The 22,314-nt window shown below is 43.3% G+C and overlaps 2 protein-coding genes across 2 annotated transcripts in view; both read left to right on the plus strand.

The window, feature by feature from the left end:
• LOC306917577 (R3H domain-containing protein 1-like) overlaps nucleotides 1-7,099 on the plus strand; it is a gene marked incomplete at its 5' end in the record, with an annotated part of 69,391 nt that extends 62,292 nt beyond the window's left edge. Inside the window, 6 exon segments of the mRNA XM_079495873.1 lie at nucleotides 1,531-1,711; nucleotides 2,120-2,217; nucleotides 3,079-3,163; nucleotides 4,709-4,929; nucleotides 4,931-4,945; nucleotides 4,948-7,099. Coding sequence (XP_079351999.1) covers nucleotides 1,531-1,711; nucleotides 2,120-2,217; nucleotides 3,079-3,163; nucleotides 4,709-4,929; nucleotides 4,931-4,945; nucleotides 4,948-5,058 — 711 coding nt within the window. The 3' untranslated portion in view covers nucleotides 5,059-7,099.
• Nucleotides 7,100-8,472: 1,373 nt separating this feature from the next.
• LOC306916913 (uncharacterized protein) lies at nucleotides 8,473-13,523 on the plus strand. The gene is made up of 3 exons (XM_079495006.1): nucleotides 8,473-8,948; nucleotides 9,685-9,779; nucleotides 10,090-13,523. Exons 1-3 carry the CDS (start codon nucleotides 8,762-8,764, stop codon nucleotides 11,170-11,172), a joined length of 1,365 nt encoding a protein of 454 aa, XP_079351132.1. The 5' UTR covers nucleotides 8,473-8,761; the 3' UTR covers nucleotides 11,173-13,523.
• Nucleotides 13,524-22,314: the final 8,791 nt, after the last annotated feature.

Here is a 22,314-nt window from a genome sequence, read left to right on the forward strand (position 1 = left end):
GTACATTTGGTTACCAACTCTCCATCATTTAGCTGGGGACCACCTTGAACCTCCCCCCCAAGGCCCACTGGTGGTCCCTGGACCACTGGTTAAAAACCACTGGTATATACGTTTCTTTATGAATGATGTGAAAATAGTCACGGACGAGATACTGAGAAAAGAAAAAAGATTTTCAATCCATGTAAATGTCCGGTCAGGTCGAGGGAATAGAGGCGTGTGTTACAACATGGAGGCCCATTCATTGATAAAGGGATGAAAGTGAAATCCTGGTGCTGCTTTTGTTGTTTGTAGTTCGTTTGTAGTTTTCCAATTTAAAACTACAGCAGGGTAAAAACTATTTCCATTAACAAACAATTAACCCATTTAGACCTGAGTTAAAAACATTCACTTTGAAAGAATATATATTCAAAGATTTGTGCCACATTTTTACGATTTTTCAAAAATAGCAGACCTACAAGCTCGTAGCGCGCCACTCGGTGGCGCGCTATGAGCTTGTAGATCTGCTATTTTTCAATAGCTAAAGTATAACATAATGTTTAAAACACCAAAAGGGGTTCCCGCCCAAAATGGGTTAACAACAATTACCGTATATGCTTGCACATTGGCACACCTAAATACACATACATCGAACACACCCATTATTAACTTTATTAGCTGCAGCCGTGTTGCTTACCAGCCTGTCACGTTTTTACTCGATTGTAGTTTTTAACCTGAACCGGACAGACGACAAATTACAAAATTAGCCTAAGGTTTCATGCCCCCTCAAGAATTTTCAATAAAGTTACGTCATATTGTTTAATAGGGGCGGTGAATTGCTCCTCAACAGATGAGAAGCATTGCCATTCAGAGATAAATGCTAAATAGACATGGGTGAAATCGTGAATGCAAATAATCTTCTTGGGAGGATCGGACATGTGGTTTGTAATGTCGGAAATGAGCATTAGAAGGCTTTAGACATCCATGAACAGCAGTTCAAATTCTAATAATATCGCTGTCAGGCACAAACCTTGTCCATATTTAAGCTTTTTTATATTTATTTTTCATAAATGAATGCCCTACTTTATATATATATATTTTTTTTAAACACAGAAAGACTTACAGTAACCACTTTCAACCCAATATTGAAAATATATATCTACAAGCGTGGCACTTTGTGTTATGTCAACATTTACGTGACACTGTAATACGTATAAACACTGGACACTACATTTATGAAATAATGTAAAGGAATGTGGAGATACAAGGTTTCTGCCTGAGAGCAACGATATCCATCATCATTTGATAAACCCCACCTTCTGGTACTCTGGGCAGGTTTTATAACATTATTGAATAGGACACGCAGTATTGTTTTAGTACATCAAAGACACTTACTCAAACAAGACGAGAGAAAACGAAGAACCACTTTTCCCCTAAACTACTGCCCCGATGAGGCTTGTGTTTTTGAAATGGAAGTCTTATTACATCCTCTCCTGTGCTGTCCTGTCCTCTTCGGCCTCCTCCTCCTCCTACTCCTGGTGTGTTTGTCTGCAGAGCAGAGTCCAGCGGGCCGGCTCTCCCGCCGCCCCCTCCCCGGTTCCGTCTCCGTCACCGGGCCTCCTGGGCGGCCTCAAGGGCCTCCCCTCGGGCCTCTCGGCCATCTCCATCATGTCCCACCAGCATCATCAGCACCACCACCACCACCTCCCTCCAGCCTTCTGCCCCAATGGACAAGGTCAGCTTCAGGGACTGACCCCTGCATCAATCTGACTTGACATGGAACTTTGTTGATACCGCCGCCCCCACACACACACACCCACCCAGGAGACAAACTCACAAGTGGGATTATAGATCGCTATTTGGCGTAGAGGGGACACTGGTCAATGAAGTATATAGGTTTTAACTGCATAATTATACTGTAATTCAGCATTATATATTATACTAATTATAAACGATACTGATGCCACAGGTCTCTCACAATGTCTGTTGACTTTATCAAGTTGAAAATAAACTCTAAACTCTTTTGTGTGCGGTGGTGCAGCGTACGTACATAGGCTAACGGATTCAGCCCACCAGGAAGGCTTTAAAACAGAAAAAGAGTGTTTCCTGGTGATGATGACGTGGTTTGAATTGTCTCCTTCAGGTGAAGGACATTACCCTCTGCTGGGACAGCCTCTTCAGTACAAACCTCCTATGGGACCACCAATGATCCATGCGACGCACATGATGGCCAACCACCAGGTAGCTGTGTGTGTAGTACTACTCTACAGCTGCCCCATTACATCATCAATGCCATTCATATTAGTTCTTCTAAAGCCAAGGTTGCACTATTTTGCGATCAACTGGAGTAAACTTTTCAGAACAAATTCGGGCTCCATTTCAGAGATGCTCAATTGCGTGTTGAAAATGGCCACAGCAATACCTTTAAGCACTCCGCCGCTGTCCAAAGCTTACTTTATACTCCATCGCACGAAAAGTGTTGACCGTATGTTATTTTAATCAGTTATTTATACTTCCTATAAAATGGTGTGACATGGCGAAAATAGCCAATCTACAAGCTCACAATGTAGGCTACCGCATCGGTGAGCTTGTAGATCGGCTATTTTCATTATTTATGAAAGGAAGATGAAATTTGTGTCTATTATTGAGTGGTGCAACCACTCCAAGGAACAGCAATGTCCGTCCTAACCCGTGTGACTATGTTTAGAGTACCAGTAGTATGTTATTTTAATCAGTTATTTATACTTCCTATAAAATGGTGTGACATGGCGAAAATAGCCAATCTACAAGCTCACAATGTAGGCTACCGCATCGGTGAGCTTGTAGATCGGCTATTTTCATTATTTATGAAAGGAAGATGAAATTTGTGTCTATTATTGAGTGGTGCAACCACTCCAAGGAACAGCAATGTCCGTCCTAACCCGTGTGACTATGTTTAGAGTACCAGTAGGGGCAAAAGTGGCGCTGTTGTGCCAGAAACAGAGAGAGAGAGAGATAGTGTTGCACTGTTGCCTGCTAATTACAGAGAGAGAGAGAGAGGCAGTTGCACCACTCAGTTCACACGTGTGTGATTTATTATTAACAATGTGTTTCCTCCTTTAGGCTCACATGGGAATCTGGCACGGCAGCCAAGGCAGAAGGACCAGCAGGAAGACCGTGGCTACAGATCTCAGTGTAGGTGAACCAGGTAATAGGAACTCTGGACGGGAAGCCTCCGCTTAGCGGAGACTGACGACGACGACGGGACGGACTCTCTGGTCTGGAGACTCCAGATATTTTATCTATCGGAGGCCTCTGGTCATTACTGGCCTCCCAACCGTGTAAATGAGCATGTCATGCACTTTCACAGATAAGAGAGGCATTTTCAAATTCATTCCGGCGCTCTCCCGAGTCCTAACAAAGCATGAGATATCGGAGTTAAAGAGCTCTTCCCGGGCGTTTCACCAGGGGTGTAGGCTGTGCAGAGAGTCACCGACACTTAAGTCGTGGAATTTCTCGAATTAAATAATGTTGGTTTTCTTTTTCATTTCTTCCCCCCCCCCTCAAACAGCTGTTGGGCAGAGAGTGGAAATTCACATCGCAGATTGTGAGGGTTCAAAACCAATTGCTATATAGGCTATTTAGCAGATTTACGGCCGTGCAACATCAAGTTTCCTTAGCTTTTTTTTCTCGTGGTCAGAATATTCTTGCTGCGCTCCACAGTAGTGGAAAAGGTGTTTGTGAATGTAAGCAGAATTAAATTACAGACGGGGCACAATTCACACCTGGTAGTGGAACCTGCAGCCCCCAGCGGTATTAAGAAAGTGCTGATTATTCCAAATATTGTATCGTAGCTTCACACTTTTCTTTTTTTTTTTACTTTTTTTTCATTATTCAGGTGTTGTCATGAAATGGCCCTGCCACTATAATAGATACTGTAAGAAAATAGGCTCATATCCAGGTGGTTTATCTTTATACTCAAAGACAAATGTCAGAAATGAAGACAAAAGAGACTAATTCTTAGATTGAACAACCATGCCTTTTTTTATTACCACTTAAACCCTGTGCACTGCGGTGCCCCCAGGCGTCTGTACTTGGCCCCTCCGTTTTCCTTCTACACCAAAAATATCTTCGTCGAAAATAGTACATACGCTTTTTTCACAAAATGTTCACCGATTTTCATTGTCACCGAATATTCACCTGTTATGACAGGACACTAGGGTTCATGTGGTAAGTTAGTTCAATAAGCTTATACTCTAAATGTTGCCACTTAACGTCACACCCCCTGGACGTCAGAACCGTGTTTTCAGTGATTACGTATGAATGGTTCTAGGTTGCTAGGTAACCGATACCCGGCGGAAATGAACTGGAAGTGAAAAGTCTGTCTCCGTCCGCCTTTCTCCCAGATTCGTTTTTGGTCAAAACAAGCTTTATTCAACAGCCCATAACTAAAGAACCGATGATGGCAATTACATATTGTAAGAAAATACGAAGACATATCACTCTACACAACGTTTTCACTAGACATGTCATGTGGCAGCCAAGTCCATGGACTTTTAATGTTTGTCTTATTCACGCGCCCCCAAAAATCAGCAAGCTCACAAAAATTTACAAAACAGGTGAATATTGAAGTCTCCATTTGGTACCTAACTGTATGTGTAACGTGCCAAATGGATGCTGGACAATCCATCATCACTGGCTCACTCGTACATCTACGCCTCACGGCGCCGTCTGTCCGTTTGTCTGTGTGCAGTGAGCGGACGGATTCTGGAGGTGACAGACCTACCAGAGGGCATCAGCTGTGGCGAGGCCCACCGTCTCCTGGGAGAGCTCTGCCGAGGCGGCGCTATGATCAAATGGCTGTCTGAACGCCAGCCCCGGCCACAGGACGAATCCGCCGCCAAGAAACAGGAGTCTCCCGTCCAGGAGCTTCCCCCCGGCAGCTGCAAGCCTCCGAGAGACCTGGCGTCGTCATAACACCATCCTGGCCAACCTTTCCCCTCCAAATCCGCTGCACAGAGCGCCATGCTCCGGCGTAGTGGCCCTCAGCCCTCTCAACGCTTTTCAAACTGCAAAACGAGTAACCCAACAGGAGCTGCGTGATTCACCGATCCAGGCCAACGCACACAGTAGCGTTGACTCACTCAGTGCAAGAGATGGGGGTGTAGTAGGATCCCAAAATGAACACTGAACACTGAAGCGCAGGCCTTCGCTGCCACCCATCTTTTGCCAAAGTTCGACACTTGCTCCTTATTTGATTGTTTTGAAGTGTGTTTTTTAGTTATGTTTGTGAAGCTGGGGGTTAAAATCTACCAACCAAACCGATGATGAATTGTGGCTATTCTGTGTCTGTATATTTTACCAGCCACTTGAACAGATAACTGAACAGTCAAAAAAAAATCTAGTTGCACCGGGAAAATCATTGGCATTGGCTGAAGGTATGGAGGATATTAATGCAATTGTAGGCAAGAGAGATTAATATTCTGTTCTGCTGTCTTAAAAATAATTGCACTGTAAGAAAATTATCAGTCAAGGGCACCTACACTTTTACAAGTTCTCAAAACCATGCAAAATATTAGTTTGTTAAGTCTGTCTCACCACCAGCAATGCTTCTCCGTATGAGATCGGTTTTACGTCACTCAGCCAGCCACATTAAGTCTGATTTATGGTTTGTTCAGCATTATTTCTCACACCAAAAATGTCCCGTCTACAAGTTCATGACGCGTTGTAGATCGCAGCTTGTAGATCAGCCGTTCACGGGGGGGGGGGGGGGGAGACACCGGCACAAGTTTGTGCATGCAACAAAGTATAAATCAGCCGTTAATAGGTGCCCAACTGGATAATGCGTTAATTAACAGTCTTTATGCTCACTTTTGTAAATGAGAAACCTCTGAAAAAAGACACTCAATGAGGTTACAGACACATTAGTGTGGTGTGCATTTGTTTTGTTTTACATTGAAATTGCAGTCACTATATCGAATGATAATGTGCATTATTTATTTATTTTTAACAAATCTCCTTTTGGCTGTATCATAGCTTGGATGTAAATGCTGTCAACGTGTTGTCACGTCACGTCTGACGTCAACATACTCTACAACTGACAGCCTTCAGTTAATGCGTCTAAAATTAGGATGATTAGAGACAATGGTGATTTGGTATGCTGCCGAATACACTATAGCAGTGGTTCTCAAAGTGAGGTCCTTGAGGGAGTTCCAGGGGGTCCCCAGCTAAATGATAGTTACCGGTATGAACCAAAAGGACCCTTATGGGTCTGTAACTCTGAGAGTGTACAAATGAGAGTGTACGTGGTGTACACTCTCAGAGTTAAATTAACAATATTTTACAAATTTTACAATATAAATTGGGAGTCCCAGAGATAGAGATGCCATTAAAAGGGGGTCCGTAGACTAATGCATGTCAAACTGGGGGTCCTTGAAATTAAACGGGTTGACAATCACTGCTAGAGCCGTAGAAATCTTCTCTTATGGGGGGTCCCTGGCATATCTCTTCAAATGGGGAGTCCGCGGGCTAATTAGTGTAAATTTGGGGGTCCTTGACATGAAAAGGTTTGGGAACCACTGCACTATAGCATTTTAAACATCTTGAATATGAGAATGGGGTTTTCTGTGCCTTTTGAAATATACAACTCTGGTGGACTGTATAGCTTTCTCAAAACTTGTAAAAAAATAAAATAAAGTAAAAGGTGAACCCTATACAGTATACGCTGAATAATATATATATCTGCTACTTGAATTATTTAATGCCACCTTTCCACACACTGAATGTTACATACATTTTGCACTTGACATTACGAAAGTTATGGTCATTTTTTTTGCGGGGGGGGGGGGGGGGATGTTTTGGTGTTCGCCTGCATTACGTTTCATGTTTAACATGAAAAATCCCATCCTTGTTCTATTATTTTGGCTGAGCCAGATTATTTTATATTGAAGTGATTGTTTATATCTTATTGAGACTTCATTTGAAGGGCCACTTGCTTGATAAAGTGCACATGGTAAAACGGCTGAATTCATCACCCTAGTACTGTTTCTATTTAAGTTTGTGCTCAATTCACGGGGGTGTGGTCTCATGTGACTTGTTTATTAACTTATGTTTACTGAATTTAATAAATGTTTACATCACGTGAGTCTGAAATGCATTCTTTTCCAAGGATAAACTATTATAACTATTAAAATATAGCTGCAAGCAGCGATAAGGCGGGACCAAGAAAGAAGACGATACGCAACAAGAACAATATGCACAAATAAGACTCACGGGCTGAGTTATAGGTACCCGGATTTGAACACACAACCTTGTGGTCCAAAGGCGAGAGCTCAACCAACTGAGCTATCTGGACACAGTCAGTTGATGCATTCTTAACAGTAACATCATGCAGTGTTTTTGGTAACAAGTATGTGTCCTTGTTTTGGGCATGTCACTATCCATTACTACAGTGTGTTTTGCTGTAAATCTTTTCACATACAAACTTCTCTTCAACTTTGATTTCAGATAATGGTCCATACATTGTGTGTAACGTTTCACGCAAATTGCTCAAAAAAACCAGGCATAAAACCAGGTATAAGCATTTTTCAAACTGCTCAAAATGGCGGAAAATCTGAGGGTAGAGCTTACTTGTCAAAGTGACAGATGTGTTCCCCACGAGTCAAGGAACATGTGGAAACAAGTGCCGTGAATTTTGGCCAAATGAGGCATGAGTTATGACTGTTCAAAGGTTTCATTTTCAAAATATTGCTATAGCACCACCCTTTGGCCTATTGCAGTAAGACTGGTTTCAGTGCTATTTGGCATGACCCTCTGCCATACTGTAAAGTGTCATAAGCAAATGACGCTGCATGTATGCATTAGAGGCAGAAGAAGAATCTTCACAAACCAGCAATTTTCATTGGCTCATAAAAACTTCATTTTTTCACTTAAAATAAATGTACTACGATTTGTTGTCCGTATAGGTCCAAAGATCCTGGGAGGAGATACATTTTAACTGTTTTTCATATAATTCAAAATGGCGGGTGATCTAAAGGTCAGAGGTCAAAAGTCAGAACACGAAAGTTGTTCGGCATGAGGAGACACATATGTGTATCAAAGTGTCATTGCCAACGGTTAAACAGTTCATGAGCTATGCACGTTCAAAGTTTGCATTTTCAATTGAGTGCTATAGCGCCACCATTTGGCCAATCGTCATGGGCTTCGCATAGTCACCATTTGGCATGGCCCTCTAACAGATTACCGCGAAAACCGACTGCACGGTTCAGCCAGAACAGCTATTTTTGGCGGAAGAAGAAGGAGAAGGAGAAGGAAAAAAAAACACAAAAACAATAAGTGACCAAAGTTACTTCGTGATTTCTTGGTCCCTTAATATTTGAAGGGAGGGGACTGTCTGTCTGGGAGCAGTGGGAGGTCTGTAACTCATATGGGCATGATGGTCTAAAGTCTAAAATCAGCAGAACCACAACAATAAAAGGTAGACAGTGACCCCTGCTGGACTAGAATTCCTATCGCAGCTACATGACCCAGAAGCGCTGTATCGGGATCTGTCCACCAAAAAAAGTCCCATAATGAATAAACAGGACTAATAGTACTGGAACTGATCTCAGATCTGTATTCTGTACCAACCTTAGGTACCAACGCGGACACAAGGTGGGACTATATAGATCTTGGCCTAGAGAGGAGAGGCTGCCTGAAACGAAAGTGAAAAAAAGTAAACAATCCGTTCGCGCGTCACCTCGCAAGAGAAGCAGCTGCAGTTGATTGTTGTTGTCGTGTGAATGTGGTCGCTGTTAATTCAGAGAATATGGAGAGAATGAATAGGATTGTGGTGGTCTCAGGAGTTCCTGATCCTGACGTCCTCCCAGTCACTCGAATGATCGACAAACTCCAAAAGCATTTCCAACAACAAAGCTCAGGAGGAGACGTAGAGGACGTAGAATATCCCACGCACTTGAACGGGGTAGCATTTGTCACATTTGACAATGCTGAAGGTAAACGCATTATATGTGTGTGTGTGTGTGTGTGTGTGTGTGTGTGTGTGTGTGTGTGTGTGTGTGTGTGTGTGTGTGTGTGTGTGTACACAATTGGAGCGTGTCTGTTACACATGTTTTCCTGGCATATAAGATTTAGACTCAGATTGAAAATGTCCTAATCGATCAAATACATCTACCTAAAGGTATACGATAGTCTAAATCTTAGGCTAATGAGTGTTTGGGAGAATTCTACATTCATTAATAAAACTCTGAACTCTGGCGAGGGAGTCTCAGATAGGATATTGCCTAATGAATAACAATGTGATATGAAATATCATTCGTGGACAATAAAAATATGTTTGAATTTTTTTATGTGGTGTCAATTACAATGTCACACTATTTTGATTTCTTCTTGGGATGATGGGACCCTGTAAAATCCTCAGTCTCAGAGTGAATATAACTGGAAGCAATGCTGCATTTGGTTCCCTTTATGCACGGATTACATGCACAGATTTACAGATCCATAAAGTATCTATTTTGCTGGGAAGTGGGACCACCTGCAACCCCCTTAAGTATGCCTGGGGGTCCACAGATCCCACATTGAAAACCACTGGTTTGATAAGCTATCACCACTATACTCAAATGGCCAGTGGCAATTTACAGTAGTTTGCACTTTGCACTACAGTATGCCTACTGTACACTGATGAAAAACTCATGAAAATAACGAGAGTCCAAACTGCGCTAACTGTTGCAGATGCAGAAAGGGTGGTCCAAAAGAAGTGCCATATCCTGAGAGATAAAGAGATCCCTGAGGAATGTCCTCTCACCGTGTTCCACTTCACTCCACACGTACGTCTGTTAGCTTCAAGTCATAAGAATAATCATGCCTTTCTTTTGGTTTATATTTATCCCAAGTTCTGTATATGTCTCATATATATTTTACACTTAAACATTATTTAATCTTACTTAATGTGTGTAGACTGTGTACTGTGTGATCGGGTACATACTGTATAGCTGAGCCTGGTATTTTAGCTGTTCGGATGTCAAGGGTAGAAAGTGGTGATTGCATGTTTTATTCCATTAAAGTATGTTCAAAGCAAGAGCATGCCATGTAGGTCATCATTTTGTGTGTGTTTGCTTTGTGCGTGTCGTTCCCCAGGTGTTCTTTTACGTGACAAATGCTACAGTGAACCTCTCCGAATTGGACGGTGATCTGGAGGAGCTGATCCAGAGTCTGCGGTCGGCGCACGGGTCTGTGCGGATTCGGCCCGTGCTTCTGGAGAGACGGGCCACGGCCGAGGGGCCTTTCAAGGCCATCCAAGCCCTGAGAGAGGACCTCATCAGCAGAGCCAACGTTCAGTATGGAGCAGTATCGGACGTAGAAGGTGCGGTTGAGAAAAATGGTAGCATTAGGTCTTTGACAGGGTCCGATAATATGCACAGTCCGGGGCAAAGGTCGCCAACTGAGGTCGGGGATAACATTTCATCAACTCACACCAGAGCAGACAGTAATTCAGCAAGTCATGCTACACCAGATGTGGACTCCAAACTCCCTCTCCCAAAACCTGCATATGATATTTCAGTGTCACCTGCCGGAATTGAGAACATCTCCGCAACACCAAGTTGCCACACAAATTCTGACTATATGAATAAACGACACAAGACCAATGCTACAGTCACAGCAAAGCCCTTTGAGCGCAGTCCCGCCGAAAACACGTTAGAATCGCCCAAGAATGACAGAGCCGTTACAGGGCGGCCCGATCCGATCGGCGCCGGAGATCCCGGCTTCTCTCAAAGAGCCATGGAGAATCTGCACGAAGAGTCTATATGGGTCGACTCCAACACGTTCGGCTACATTAAACAGTTCGACATGAGGGAGTTCGATAGGCGTCTGAGTGAGCACAGCATGGCCCTTCGGTGTGAAGAAGGTGACTCCGATCTCACGTGTGTTTCTCTGAGCGGACGTCCCAGTACGGAGGTCCAGAGCGCCTTGGCGCACCTCAAGCACCTGGTGGAGCACTGGCAGACGACCCTGAGAGTCCACGTGATCGACTTTGAGAGCATCGGCTCACCTGAGAGACAGTGGGTGTTTAAGGTCTGCGATGACGTGCACACCACGGTCAAGGACGTCCTCTACACAGTAGAGGGTTCCTGCATCAGAGTGATCGGCCCATCCAGAACCAGTTACCTGTTCTCCAAGCTTGTGAAAGAGGAATTTGAAGTGGAAAGCACATTTGTGTAAATTCGTCTTTTTATTATTATTTATTGTTATTTAATTGATGCACTGAGTGCAAACCAAGTGAATTGGTGGTTTGGAATTACATTGTTTGTCTTTATTCAGAAATGAAGCTGAAGGTTATGCTTGTGATTTGAAACGTCCTTATAAAAGACATGATGCTTCTTAACCCATTTTGACCTGAGATCAGATTCTAAAAATATCTTCTACATCCTGACAGTTTTCTGAAAAAGCTATGTTCTGCGATTTTAAAAAAATAGCAGACCTACAAGCTCGTAGCGCGCCACTCGGTGGCGCGCTATGAGCTTGTAGGTCTGCTATTTTTCAATAGCTAAAGCATAACATAATGCTAACACCAATCCCGCCCAAAATGGGTTAATGAATGAATTAGAAACCATTTCACAACTTGATCCAGCAGGATTTGCAGGATGCACTTTGACAAACTATTAGGTAATTTGTGTAGTTCATTTAGTGAACACTGGATGGCACCATTGCACACGGAATGTTACCTCTTAACAGCAAACTGTGACCACCATTGTGCTGCATGAGTTATTAAGAACTGATGAATACAGTATATCGATCAATAAAAATAGTATGTTAAGTATATTAGCGTAACGCTTTTCCCAGTGCTTTAATCTTTCATTTGCCATTCTTTAACCCATTAAGACCTGAGGTCGATTCTACAAAACGTCTTCTACGGTTTTCTGAAAAACCTCATGTTTCTATGTCGGTGGTTCTCAAACCTTTTCACGTCAAGGACCCCAAAAATTATCTGTATTTGGCTGCCGACCCCCATCTGAAAATATGTTGTTTCAGGGACCCCCCCCCCAGAAGCAAAGATTTGAGTAAAAAATGTTCGCTCTGAAATAATATTTATTAAAAGATTTGCGCCACATTTTCACGATTTTTCAAAACTAGCAGATCTACAAGCTCGTAGTGCTGATTGTAGAATGTTGCATAATAAACAGATGGTCTTGCAGTGGTGACTTGGGAGGCGGGGGAGGTTGTTTAGCCCTGGGTATGGGAATTATTCACTGAGTGGGCCTGATAATCATTCCACTGAATGGGTTTAACACAATGGAAAATAAACATGGTACGCCTCGAAAACATTCTGTTGCTTCTAAATTGTCCTAAATCCATTCATTTTCAGTGGAGTCACTCACCCTGGGTTTACATTCATAGTAGCAAGATTTATGCAGCAGCTATGCGATTCAAATTATGTCCTGTCAACAGTGTCAACTAACTTGAAAAGATCATAATTTTCACAGCAAATCACCCAACAGACACTGACCTGTCTCCCACAACCATGGCTATCTACTCCGTCATCCAGAAATGATGTAATCACTTTTTAATCCATTACTGTTGAGTGCGTTACACAGATGGATGGCTGAGTTATTGTGATAACTTGAGCATCACAATTGATTATAATCCCACAAAGAAGTCAATCGTGGGTCTGATATCAACATGTCTGAAGTAATATCTTATCCAGTGTCAGTCGCTGGTTGGCAACTGCTTTGCTCAAGTGTTAATAGTAGCAGTGGAAGATCAAGAAGGTTACTCTGCTAGCGTGGAATACCAAGTGGTCTAAAGCCCTAACCACACCAAAGGGTCACCCTGCAACTCCTTGGGTCCAAACGGTTGCAAGGAGTTAACGCTAAAACCGTCTCGACCCTTTGGTGTGGTTTGGGCCATTGAATTCCATGCGTTGAATCACTAGGGACGACGCACGTCAACGTGCAACAGGACATATCACACCGCAGGGACAACGCTATAACCGTCTTGCCCTTTGGTGTGGTTAGGGTCCCAGTCTCAAGGTTGAATACTTTCCGTGCTAATGGGACTTATAGACTCCCAGTGGAGGAGTGGGTTCAAATCCCTCTCCTGACAAGGTGTGCAAAGGTGTGCAAAAACTAATTATCACGATTTAGCTTAATTGTTTCAGATATTGTACAATACACAATTGGTGACATTTGATCCAACACTGAGCAAATACACAGTCACAGATGTTCAACTCTTATTAAGCATGTGGATAATATTGAGTGTTGGTTGATTAATGTAGATAACTTCAGTTATTGTATTATCTTGTTTATGTTTAGATTGTGCCTAGACATTTTCAAACATTCTATACACTGCCGTCAATGCATGTGTATTACTTATATCTGAAGTTATATATATATATATATATGAAGTTGTGATATAACACATGCATTCCTTAGTAGCCGTGGTAGATCAAGGAGGAAAGTGTTCCAACTTGTAAGCAATCAACCGAGCAGCCGTGCTGTCACAAGGCCACTGTTTTAAAACTGTCCTTTGGAAACGTTATGTTTGTCATCATTTTAAGTCAATTCAAGTTCATTTGTATAGTCTATCACAGTTACAGTCCCCCCAAAAGCTCAAATTTAACAAAGGAACCAAAAATCAACACCCAATGTCCTTAGTCGGGCAAGGAAAGTATTCAAATTTATGATGATTTTAATTTGATTGATTCAGAATCACCTTTCAATCCTTGTACAGTATCTGTAAAAAATAAAGTGAGGAAGGTATTGGACCTTGAGTCTGGTGCCACACTAGCATGACTGAAGTAATATGAGACACAAGTAGCATGTGCTTAAATTCATATTTAGAAAATGTTTCAGATGTCAAAAAGTTCTGAGATGATAGAATGGTGATAGATGATGATGGTCATGGAAGGGGAACCTTCTGAAAGCTTCACGGGCAAAGATAATAAACTTCAAAATCTCAAAATAACGGTCAAAATGACCTCTCAGACATGCTAGTGTTAGACCACTCGGCCATCCTGACAGTGTTCATGCTTTAGCCACTGTCCTTATTCAGAGCATAGAGTTCCAAAATATCAAGACCTGAGGCTGCCTCGGTGTCGCCCTATAGATTTGAACTACTTTAACATTATTTTAAACTTTAGCTGTTGAAAAATAGCAGATCTACAAGCTCATAGCACGGCACTCGGTGGGGCGTCCCTGGAACAACATACTTTCAGATGGGTGTCCGACTGTCCGTGGCCAATTACATATTAATTGGGGGTCCTTGACATGAAATATTGAGCACCACTGATATAGAAACATAGGTTGTTGAGAAAAGACATTTTGTAGAATCTGGTCTCAGGTCTAAATGGGTTAAGAGGGATTAATAGTGAAATATTTGTGCATCATGTGTATCAGAGGTGACACTTTCTCGTCTACACCCTCCCACATGGCCAACTGTATGGGGGGGGACATAATGACTAAACATAATGATACTCAGTGGTTAAAATGACATGTCAGGATTGACGAGTGGTCTAAGCCAAGGCGCCAGACTCAAGGTTACTTTTCTTTCCAGTATAATGGGATTTCTGGTCTCCCAGTGGAGGTGTGGGTTTGAATCACTCCTGACAAGCTCTTTTGCAACAACAACAAAAATAAATCAATCAAATATTGTAAAATATTACGGACATGCCCATATAGGGCTTCTCTGACGCCTGACCACGGGTACAACATAACCAGGTGGTTGTCTAACAACTTGCATAGTTCCTGGCTCTTAAAGGGTGAACTCATTATGAACTACTCCTTTAAGATTTCCTCACCAACATTTGATTTATTCTGTGTATTCAGTTTGATGCTGTTATGTAACTATCTGTGCACTTGTGCACTCCAGTTCCCTTTAATGCTATGCCAGGGAGGGACTTTTATGTGTTTCCTCATTGACTGGGTTTGAGATGTCTGGGGCAGGAGGAGTTTAATTTTGCAGCCAGAGCATCGTCAGTCTCACTAATTGTCTCGGCATTGTCTCGGCATGGGGAGAGTATGTTTTGCACTCCGTCCGACCATCTGCGTACAGGTAATCTCCGGCACCGTTAGGGCACTTTTTCTTCTTCAAATTTGTGCTGCAACCCATTCTCACACATTCGAAACATTCAAGCACTGTTCTGGGGAGAGGGGGTGCAGAACAGCTCACAATTCATTTTCAATGGGAGTCGAAGGTGACGAAACAGCCTTGCTTGATGGCTCTGTTCTGCCCTCCTACCCCCATGGGGCAGAGCTGTTCTGTCAAAACCACGTGACTCCCATTGAAAATGAATTGCGAGCTGCTCTGCGCCCCCTCTCCCCCCAGAACAGAGACAGAACACGCAAGGCCTCGCTCACAATACAAATCCTAATCATTCTTCCTCCACACTGGGAGAAAAACAGCATTTGAAAGTTTGATGGTGCATTTTTACATGTGTGTAGTGCAGTTAGAACTTTTCCATTGCATCTTATGAGAGGTGGGGTTCATGTGGTGCCGGCCTCAGCTTGCGTGTGCATGCTGATGCTTATCAGTGTGATGTCGTCTCAGTGGCGTGCACAGATAGACACTAGGGGGTGCTAGAGCAGAACTTTTTTATTTTATTTTTTTAAACCATGGTGACATTGATCAATTCTTGATAAAAAAAGCTTCTAATATATTATTTAGATATCTAAATAATCCTTAAATCTATAAATCTCACACTATTAAGGCAACCGGCCGGTTCCACGCGCTGCACAAGGTGCCCTTTTTTACTTGAGCACCTGCCCCTCTAAATGTCTGTGCATGCCACGGCGTCGTCTGATAAGGCGTCTCTAGGAACGGTATATTAACAGCAAGACACCTGATTGTAGAATGTGCATAATAAACAGATGGTCTTGCAGTGGTGACTTGGGAGGCGGGGGAGGTTGTTTAGCGCTGGGTATGGGAATTATTCACTGCGTGGGCCCGATAATCATTCCACTAATCACCATCATCTCTGGTTTTGTGACACACTAGACACCAGTATGACTAGGCCATGGCCGGGAGGTTCTAACCCAGATGGTGGGGCTATATGTGACCATCGTGCAGCCTCCAGCTTTTCACCAGAGGAGAAATCTTGCATTTATTTATTTTATATCCAACACGAGTTAACCCATTTTGACCTGAGATCAGATTCTAAAAATGTCTTCTACATCCTGATTTTTCAAAAATAGCAGACCTACAAGCTCGTAGCGCGCCACTCGGTGGCGCGCTACGAGCTTGTAGATCTGCTATTTTTCAATAGCTAAAGCATAACATAATGCTAACACCAAAAGGGGTTCCCGCCCAAAATGGGTTAATAGCACAGGCAGACTCTTCACATACTAGACTAGAGCATGTCTGAAATAAATGTCAGAGCTGCCTGAAATTGACATGTAAATATGAAATAAATGCTTAAACATGTAATATTAGAGTCCACAGAAGTGAACCTTTCAAGGCTGTTTTCTCATCTCGCTGTTTTCTGCAAGACATTAATTACTCTATGCCATTTCTCCAAGACTGATGGGTCAAACTGAACAAACAATATGTCAATTTGAAGCTATGATTCCCTGTTTTCATGACATGACACAATAATAATTCAATGGCTGTCTCCCATTCACGGTGGTTCACATTATGCAGAGGCTGGGCTTGGCAGCACCGGTGCAGATACTGTACATCTCAGTCACACACACACACACACACACACACACACACGACTGCTGTACCTGTGATATATGCAGGCCTAGGTATGATCATACCTGACAAAGACACACAGAGGTCGAAACGTTGTAACAAATAAATAAATCTTCCTGGGAGCTACAACTCAGTGTGCGGACATCCATTCCTTTTTCATTGTACGTATATTTTTGACCAGCACCTGCAGAATGTCTTGAGATGTGCGTGCTTCCTGTCGGATCCTATCTCATATATGCAGGCCTGAAATAGTTTGATGTCGATGTGATCATAGCCTCACACGCATTCAGATGGCCTTCAGACAGTGATGATGTTGCCATGGAAACACAGCGGAAACGTTATCAAGGAGACCATTAGTTGGAGCTCTTGAATGAATAGGACAAAGAGGCCGCCTCGTCCTTGCCTCTGACAAAAGACCCTTTCACCATGAGACCTTTAAGCACTGCTTTCCCCTCTCGTATACCTGCAGTATCTGCCTCCTGATGGAGGCTCTTCGACACTCTTCGAGCTACGGTTTCCATGTTTTGGATGATAAGGGGGACAAGACCTCCACCGTAGATGCAGAGAGGGGGGGGGAAGGGGGGAGGTCAGCGAGGAGTGGTGCCCCTTGAAGTAAGTGGTGGAGTGCCATGCATAGTGGAAGTAAAGGGCAAGAGACTTGTAGGGAAGCACAGATCTACAGCGAAATCTGAAAGTTTAAAAGTGTAGGTATGTGCAAATACTCTGCTTTGATGTTTTTCCCCAAAAAAGGGGGGATGAGGTCTACTCTTTCTCCCTCATTGAGAGCAAATATTACAGGCCTCATGACCCCCCCTCTCACACACACACACACACACACACACACACACACTGCTCAAGGCAAAGTGGATTCAGGTTTCAGCAAGTGGCCAATTACCATATTGGACCATGATTGGTTTGCGTGATTGGTGTCATCATCACTCAGACAGATTTGAGGAAGTATACGGTACAGAGAAGCTCATCAGCTCGCTTGAATGAAAGTGAAAAGGATGCTATATGTTGCCATGTTCTGCACAATGAAGCAGTCTGTATAGTCAGTCATGTCCCCAAGCCAGAGTTTACACCCATAATATATATAATTACACCCAATATATAACATTGTTGTGTGCCGTGTGTGTGTCGCACAGCAAACATAGGCAATCTATAGATACTGCCCACAACGTGGACTTGTAGATCGCGTAGCCTCCATCTCGCTCTTATTGTTGAAGCATGGACCCATTAGTCACTAAGTGTGCATGCATGTGTCTGTCTGCATCAGTCATAATACAGTATGTATGCAGGGCGTTGATGTGTTTCTATGTGGTGCCACGAGGAGGAGCGGTGACAAATTGTTCCATTATGAATGTCTTTTCAGATCATCGCCCCGCAGCTGGGGAGGTCAAATTGGTGAAATGTGGCTTTTTTTGTTTTTTTTACCCCCTGCCACGGCCCTCAAATGTAGCATGGGATTGGTGTCTATAGTGTGGGGGGTTGCATGCAGGACGGCTTGTGGGAGAAACCGAAGATAACAGACAGAGCAAACTGTTTGTCAACTGGCTGTGGCAAGAATGTCTGCTTGAGCTGGTTTCATAGCAGTGTTGGAAATAATTCCTCTGGATTTGCTGTTTAGTGTTTAGTGCTTTTCTCTTGTCGTGTGTGTGTGTGTGTGTGTGTGTGTGTGTGTGTGTGTGTGTGTGTGTGTGTGTGTGTGTGTGTGTGTGTGTGTGTGTCACTTGGTTTACTCTAATAATCAGAGGCTGAGCAATTATGCATATGGTAAATGGTTAATTTATATTGCACTTTTATCTAAAGCGCTTTACGAAGTGCATTACATTCACCCGTTCACACACACACACACACACACACACACACACACACACACACACACACACACACACACACACACACACACACACACACACACACACACACACACACACGATGGCAGAGGAAACCATGAAAGGCACCAAATTGCTCAGGAGGAGCATGATGCTATCGTTTCACTATCTTGCTCAAGGACACTTCGGCGCTATATTCCAGGAGCGGGGATGGCACCAGTTACCTGCAGTATACCTGTGTGTTTGTACGCGTGTGTGCGTGTGAATCCACTCCAGCATCTTCACACTTAAATGAACACTCGTGCGTTTTGCTGCATCGGCTACCGCAAACCACACGAACATTGGAAGAGTCCCATCTGTTTGACCTCACCTCTCCACGGGGGAGCTAGCGGACCAATCAGCAGCCTGTCCACTGTGCATGTCAAACAGCTCCAATTATTGTGGTGTAAGGAGGGAATGTGCTTCCCTGTTAAAAAAACCTGCGCCGCCTGAGGGCCACAACGCTCACACATGGACTCCACATGGAGTAGCACAAACGGATGTTTTGGTCCTCTGTGTGTGTGGGGGGGATGGAATCTAGCATTGAAGATTGTGCCTTTATCTTCCTAGTTAGTACAGTTGGGTGCCACTGATATTGTCCCTTATCATTTGACCCATTTAGGCCTGACCTCAACATTTTAAAAAATCCTTCTAAATCCTCCAGTTTTCTGAAATAAATATTTTCACGATTTTTCAGAAATAGCAGACCTACAAGCTCGTATCGCGCCACTCGGTGGCGCGCTATGAGCTTGTAGATCTGCTATTTTTCAATAGATAAATTATAACATAATGTTTAAAACACCAAAAGGGGTTCCCGCCCCAAAATGGGTTAACTGTCCTTTTGCGCAGATCACACAAACCTCAGCAAAAAGAAAAGGACAATATCGATGGCCTCCAACTGTACCACTAATTTAGCTTGTGACTGTAACTGACAACCCAAAAGTGTACCCGACACCTTGATGTAGACCTACTGCGCATGTAAACAGAGCTGCTACCTTTAAACACATCTTAAATCTGATTTTTGTATACTATTTAAATTGTGTTGAGAAAGAAATGCTGCCATTTGTCTCAGAAAGCTTTATACGCTGTAACGATGCAATGTGACATAGCTCTGTTTACAAAATGCTGTACCCCCTCCATATACTTTCCCCTCTTTCAACTGTTTTTATTGTATTTTGAATTTTTGACACTTGCACACTTGGCAATGTAAACGTACTGTATGTTTTCTCATGCTAATAAAGCTCCTTTGAATTGAATTGAATTTAATGTTGAGTAAAGTGGGGCTCAGAGCTGGGAAATTTGGAATAAACTGGAATTGGAGAAAAAAAATATCTAACACTTAGGCAACATTGTGATTCCCTTTTTTTTGTGTTCAAGCACCACTGTTTTTTCCTAGGGTTGCCTGAGCCCGCATGCAGGAATGAAATTGGATGGTACTCCTAGCTGTACGACAATGCTTAAAATAGCTCTAGACTAGAGGCTGATGATGGGAGGTGAAGGTGATGAATGGCAACATTTGAGACGGACAGTATAAGTGAGGCAGAATTGAGATCATCAGTCTTAAACCTCATGGGACACAAGATTGATATGTGAGTGTTCGGCTCCATTAGCTCAAGAAACATACTGAAAGCACCACGTGAGGGCCGGAAGGACGCATGAAAGATGGCTTCACATACTCGGCATGTGTGCGTGCGTGTGCGTGTGTGTGCGTGCGTGCGTGTGTGCGTGCGTGTGTGTAGTAGTGTGTAGTATGTGTACTATGTCTATGAGTGCACATGTGCACGCTGGCAGCATCTTAAATGGATCTCTTGATGACGAATGGCAGTGGTTTATGGTGACGTGCTCATACTGAGAGGAACAGATGGTACAGGTAGGTAGATCGTACAGTGCTTTATGGTGACGTGCTCATACTGAGAGGAACACATCGTACAGGTAGGTAGATCGTACAGTGGTTTATGGTGACGTGCTCATACTGAGAGGAACAGATGGTACAGGTAGGTAGATCGTACAGTGGTTTATGGTGACGTGCTCATACTGAGAGGAACAGATCGTACAGGTAGGTAGATCGTACAGTGGTTTATGGTGATGTGCTCATACTGAGAGGAACAGATCGTGCAGGTAGGTAGATCGTACAGTGGTTTATGGTGACGTGCTCATACTGAGAGGAACAGATCGTACAGGTAGGTAGATCGTACAGTGGTTTATGGTGACGTGCTCATACTGAGAGGAACAGATCGTACAGGTAGGTAGATCGTACAGTGGTTTATGGTGACGTGCTCATACTGAGAGGAACAGATCGTACAGGTAGGTAGATCGTACAGTGGTTTATGGTGACGTGCTCATACTGAGAGGAACAGATCGTACAGGTAGGTAGATCGTACAGTGGTTTATGGTGACGTGCTCATACTGAGAGGAACAGATGGTACAGGTAGGTAGATCGTACAGTGGTTTATGGTGACGTGCTCATACTGAGAGGAACAGATCGTACAGGTAGGTAGATCGTACAGACGTTTATCCACTACTACAGTGGTTCCCAAACTTTTCATGTCAAGGACCCCCAAATTGACACTCATTAGCAAGGGGACCCCCCATTACACCCCATATAAGATCATATTTTTACAGCTCTAGCTGTGATTTTCAACCATTTCAAGGACCCCCCGGTTTGACCTGAATCAGGCTGTCATTTCTAACTCTGGGACCCCAAAAGCAAAGTTAATTTGACTCAGAGTGTGCAAATGGAACGGATGGATTGGTTCCTATCATTTAGCTGGGAACCTCCTGGAACTCCCTCAAGGACCCCTATAGGGGTCCCGGGACCCCTCTTTGGGAACCACTGCACTACTACACAGTAACATCATCCATGTTAATTTTATCCATCAGTAGATTGTAACTCCAAGTGTGTACAACATGTAACCAAATGGTCCCTTACAGTAGGCTACACTCCACCAGATGGGGCAGCAGAGAGTACACTGGGTTCCCCCCTCCTGCTCCCATCTGGGAACTCTCAGGCAGACTAGATGCTCCGGCCACCAAACGGCCTGGCCAATCAGCGGCAGCTAGAGGCGGGATCAAGGCATACACAGTGTACTCTCTCAGATTTCGCTGGGAAAAAAACAGCATTGCTGTTAAACGTAATACTTTGGGATTTCAAGATGGCCGATTGGCCGGTACTCATAATACACAGTGTTGTTTTCGTCGACTACTATGACAAAAAAAAATCGTCGACTACCTTTTTTCACTGACGAAAACTAAATGAAAGCTGAATGAAAGTAAAACTAAGACAAAATGTCTTAGTTTTACTTTTAGTTTTAATGTATAAAAATAAAAACTAGACTAAAATGTTAGGAAGGGACTATAGTGTACAAGAGATCCAGTACAAGTCATTTTACACTTGGTTGCATGCTGAAAATAGCAATACAAGCTCAATACAAGCTCACAACGGGTCGTGCTGCGACGCGTCCGGGTGACTATATAAAATGTGAATAAAACTAAATGAAAACTATTCAAGAGACTACGACAAAAACTAAAATAGAAATTTGCTGCCAAAACACTGATAATACAGCATGTCATTTCTGAATGAAATTATAGTACAAATGTCAGCATGACCTGATGGTTGAGCGGATTACAACACATGGTGGACCCATGTGGGTTCAACACAGTTGAGGCCTTGAATCCGGCTCGGGACCCTCTGTCACTTCTTTCCGACTCCCCTACCACCCCCGGTGTGTTCAATCTGTCCTTCGCACCCTATAGTTCACTAATAAATAATAATCCTCTGAAGTAATCAGCGAAAAAGTCAAAG

Source organism: Electrona antarctica, assembly GCF_951216825.1.
Source record: "Electrona antarctica genome assembly, chromosome: 24".
NCBI classification, from domain to species: Eukaryota; Metazoa; Chordata; class Actinopteri; order Myctophiformes; family Myctophidae; genus Electrona; species Electrona antarctica.

Excerpts from the sequence above, each read along its gene's own strand:
- LOC306916913 (XM_079495006.1), top strand. The coding sequence starts at position 8,762 with ATGGAGAGAATGAATAGGATTGTGGTGGTCTCAGGAGTTCCTGATCCT. Across the intron at positions 8,949-9,684 it reads CACATTTGACAATGCTGAAG|ATGCAGAAAGGGTGGTCCAA; the intron begins GTAAACGCATTA and ends TAACTGTTGCAG. Across the intron at positions 9,780-10,089 it reads TGTTCCACTTCACTCCACAC|GTGTTCTTTTACGTGACAAA; the intron begins GTACGTCTGTTA and ends GTCGTTCCCCAG.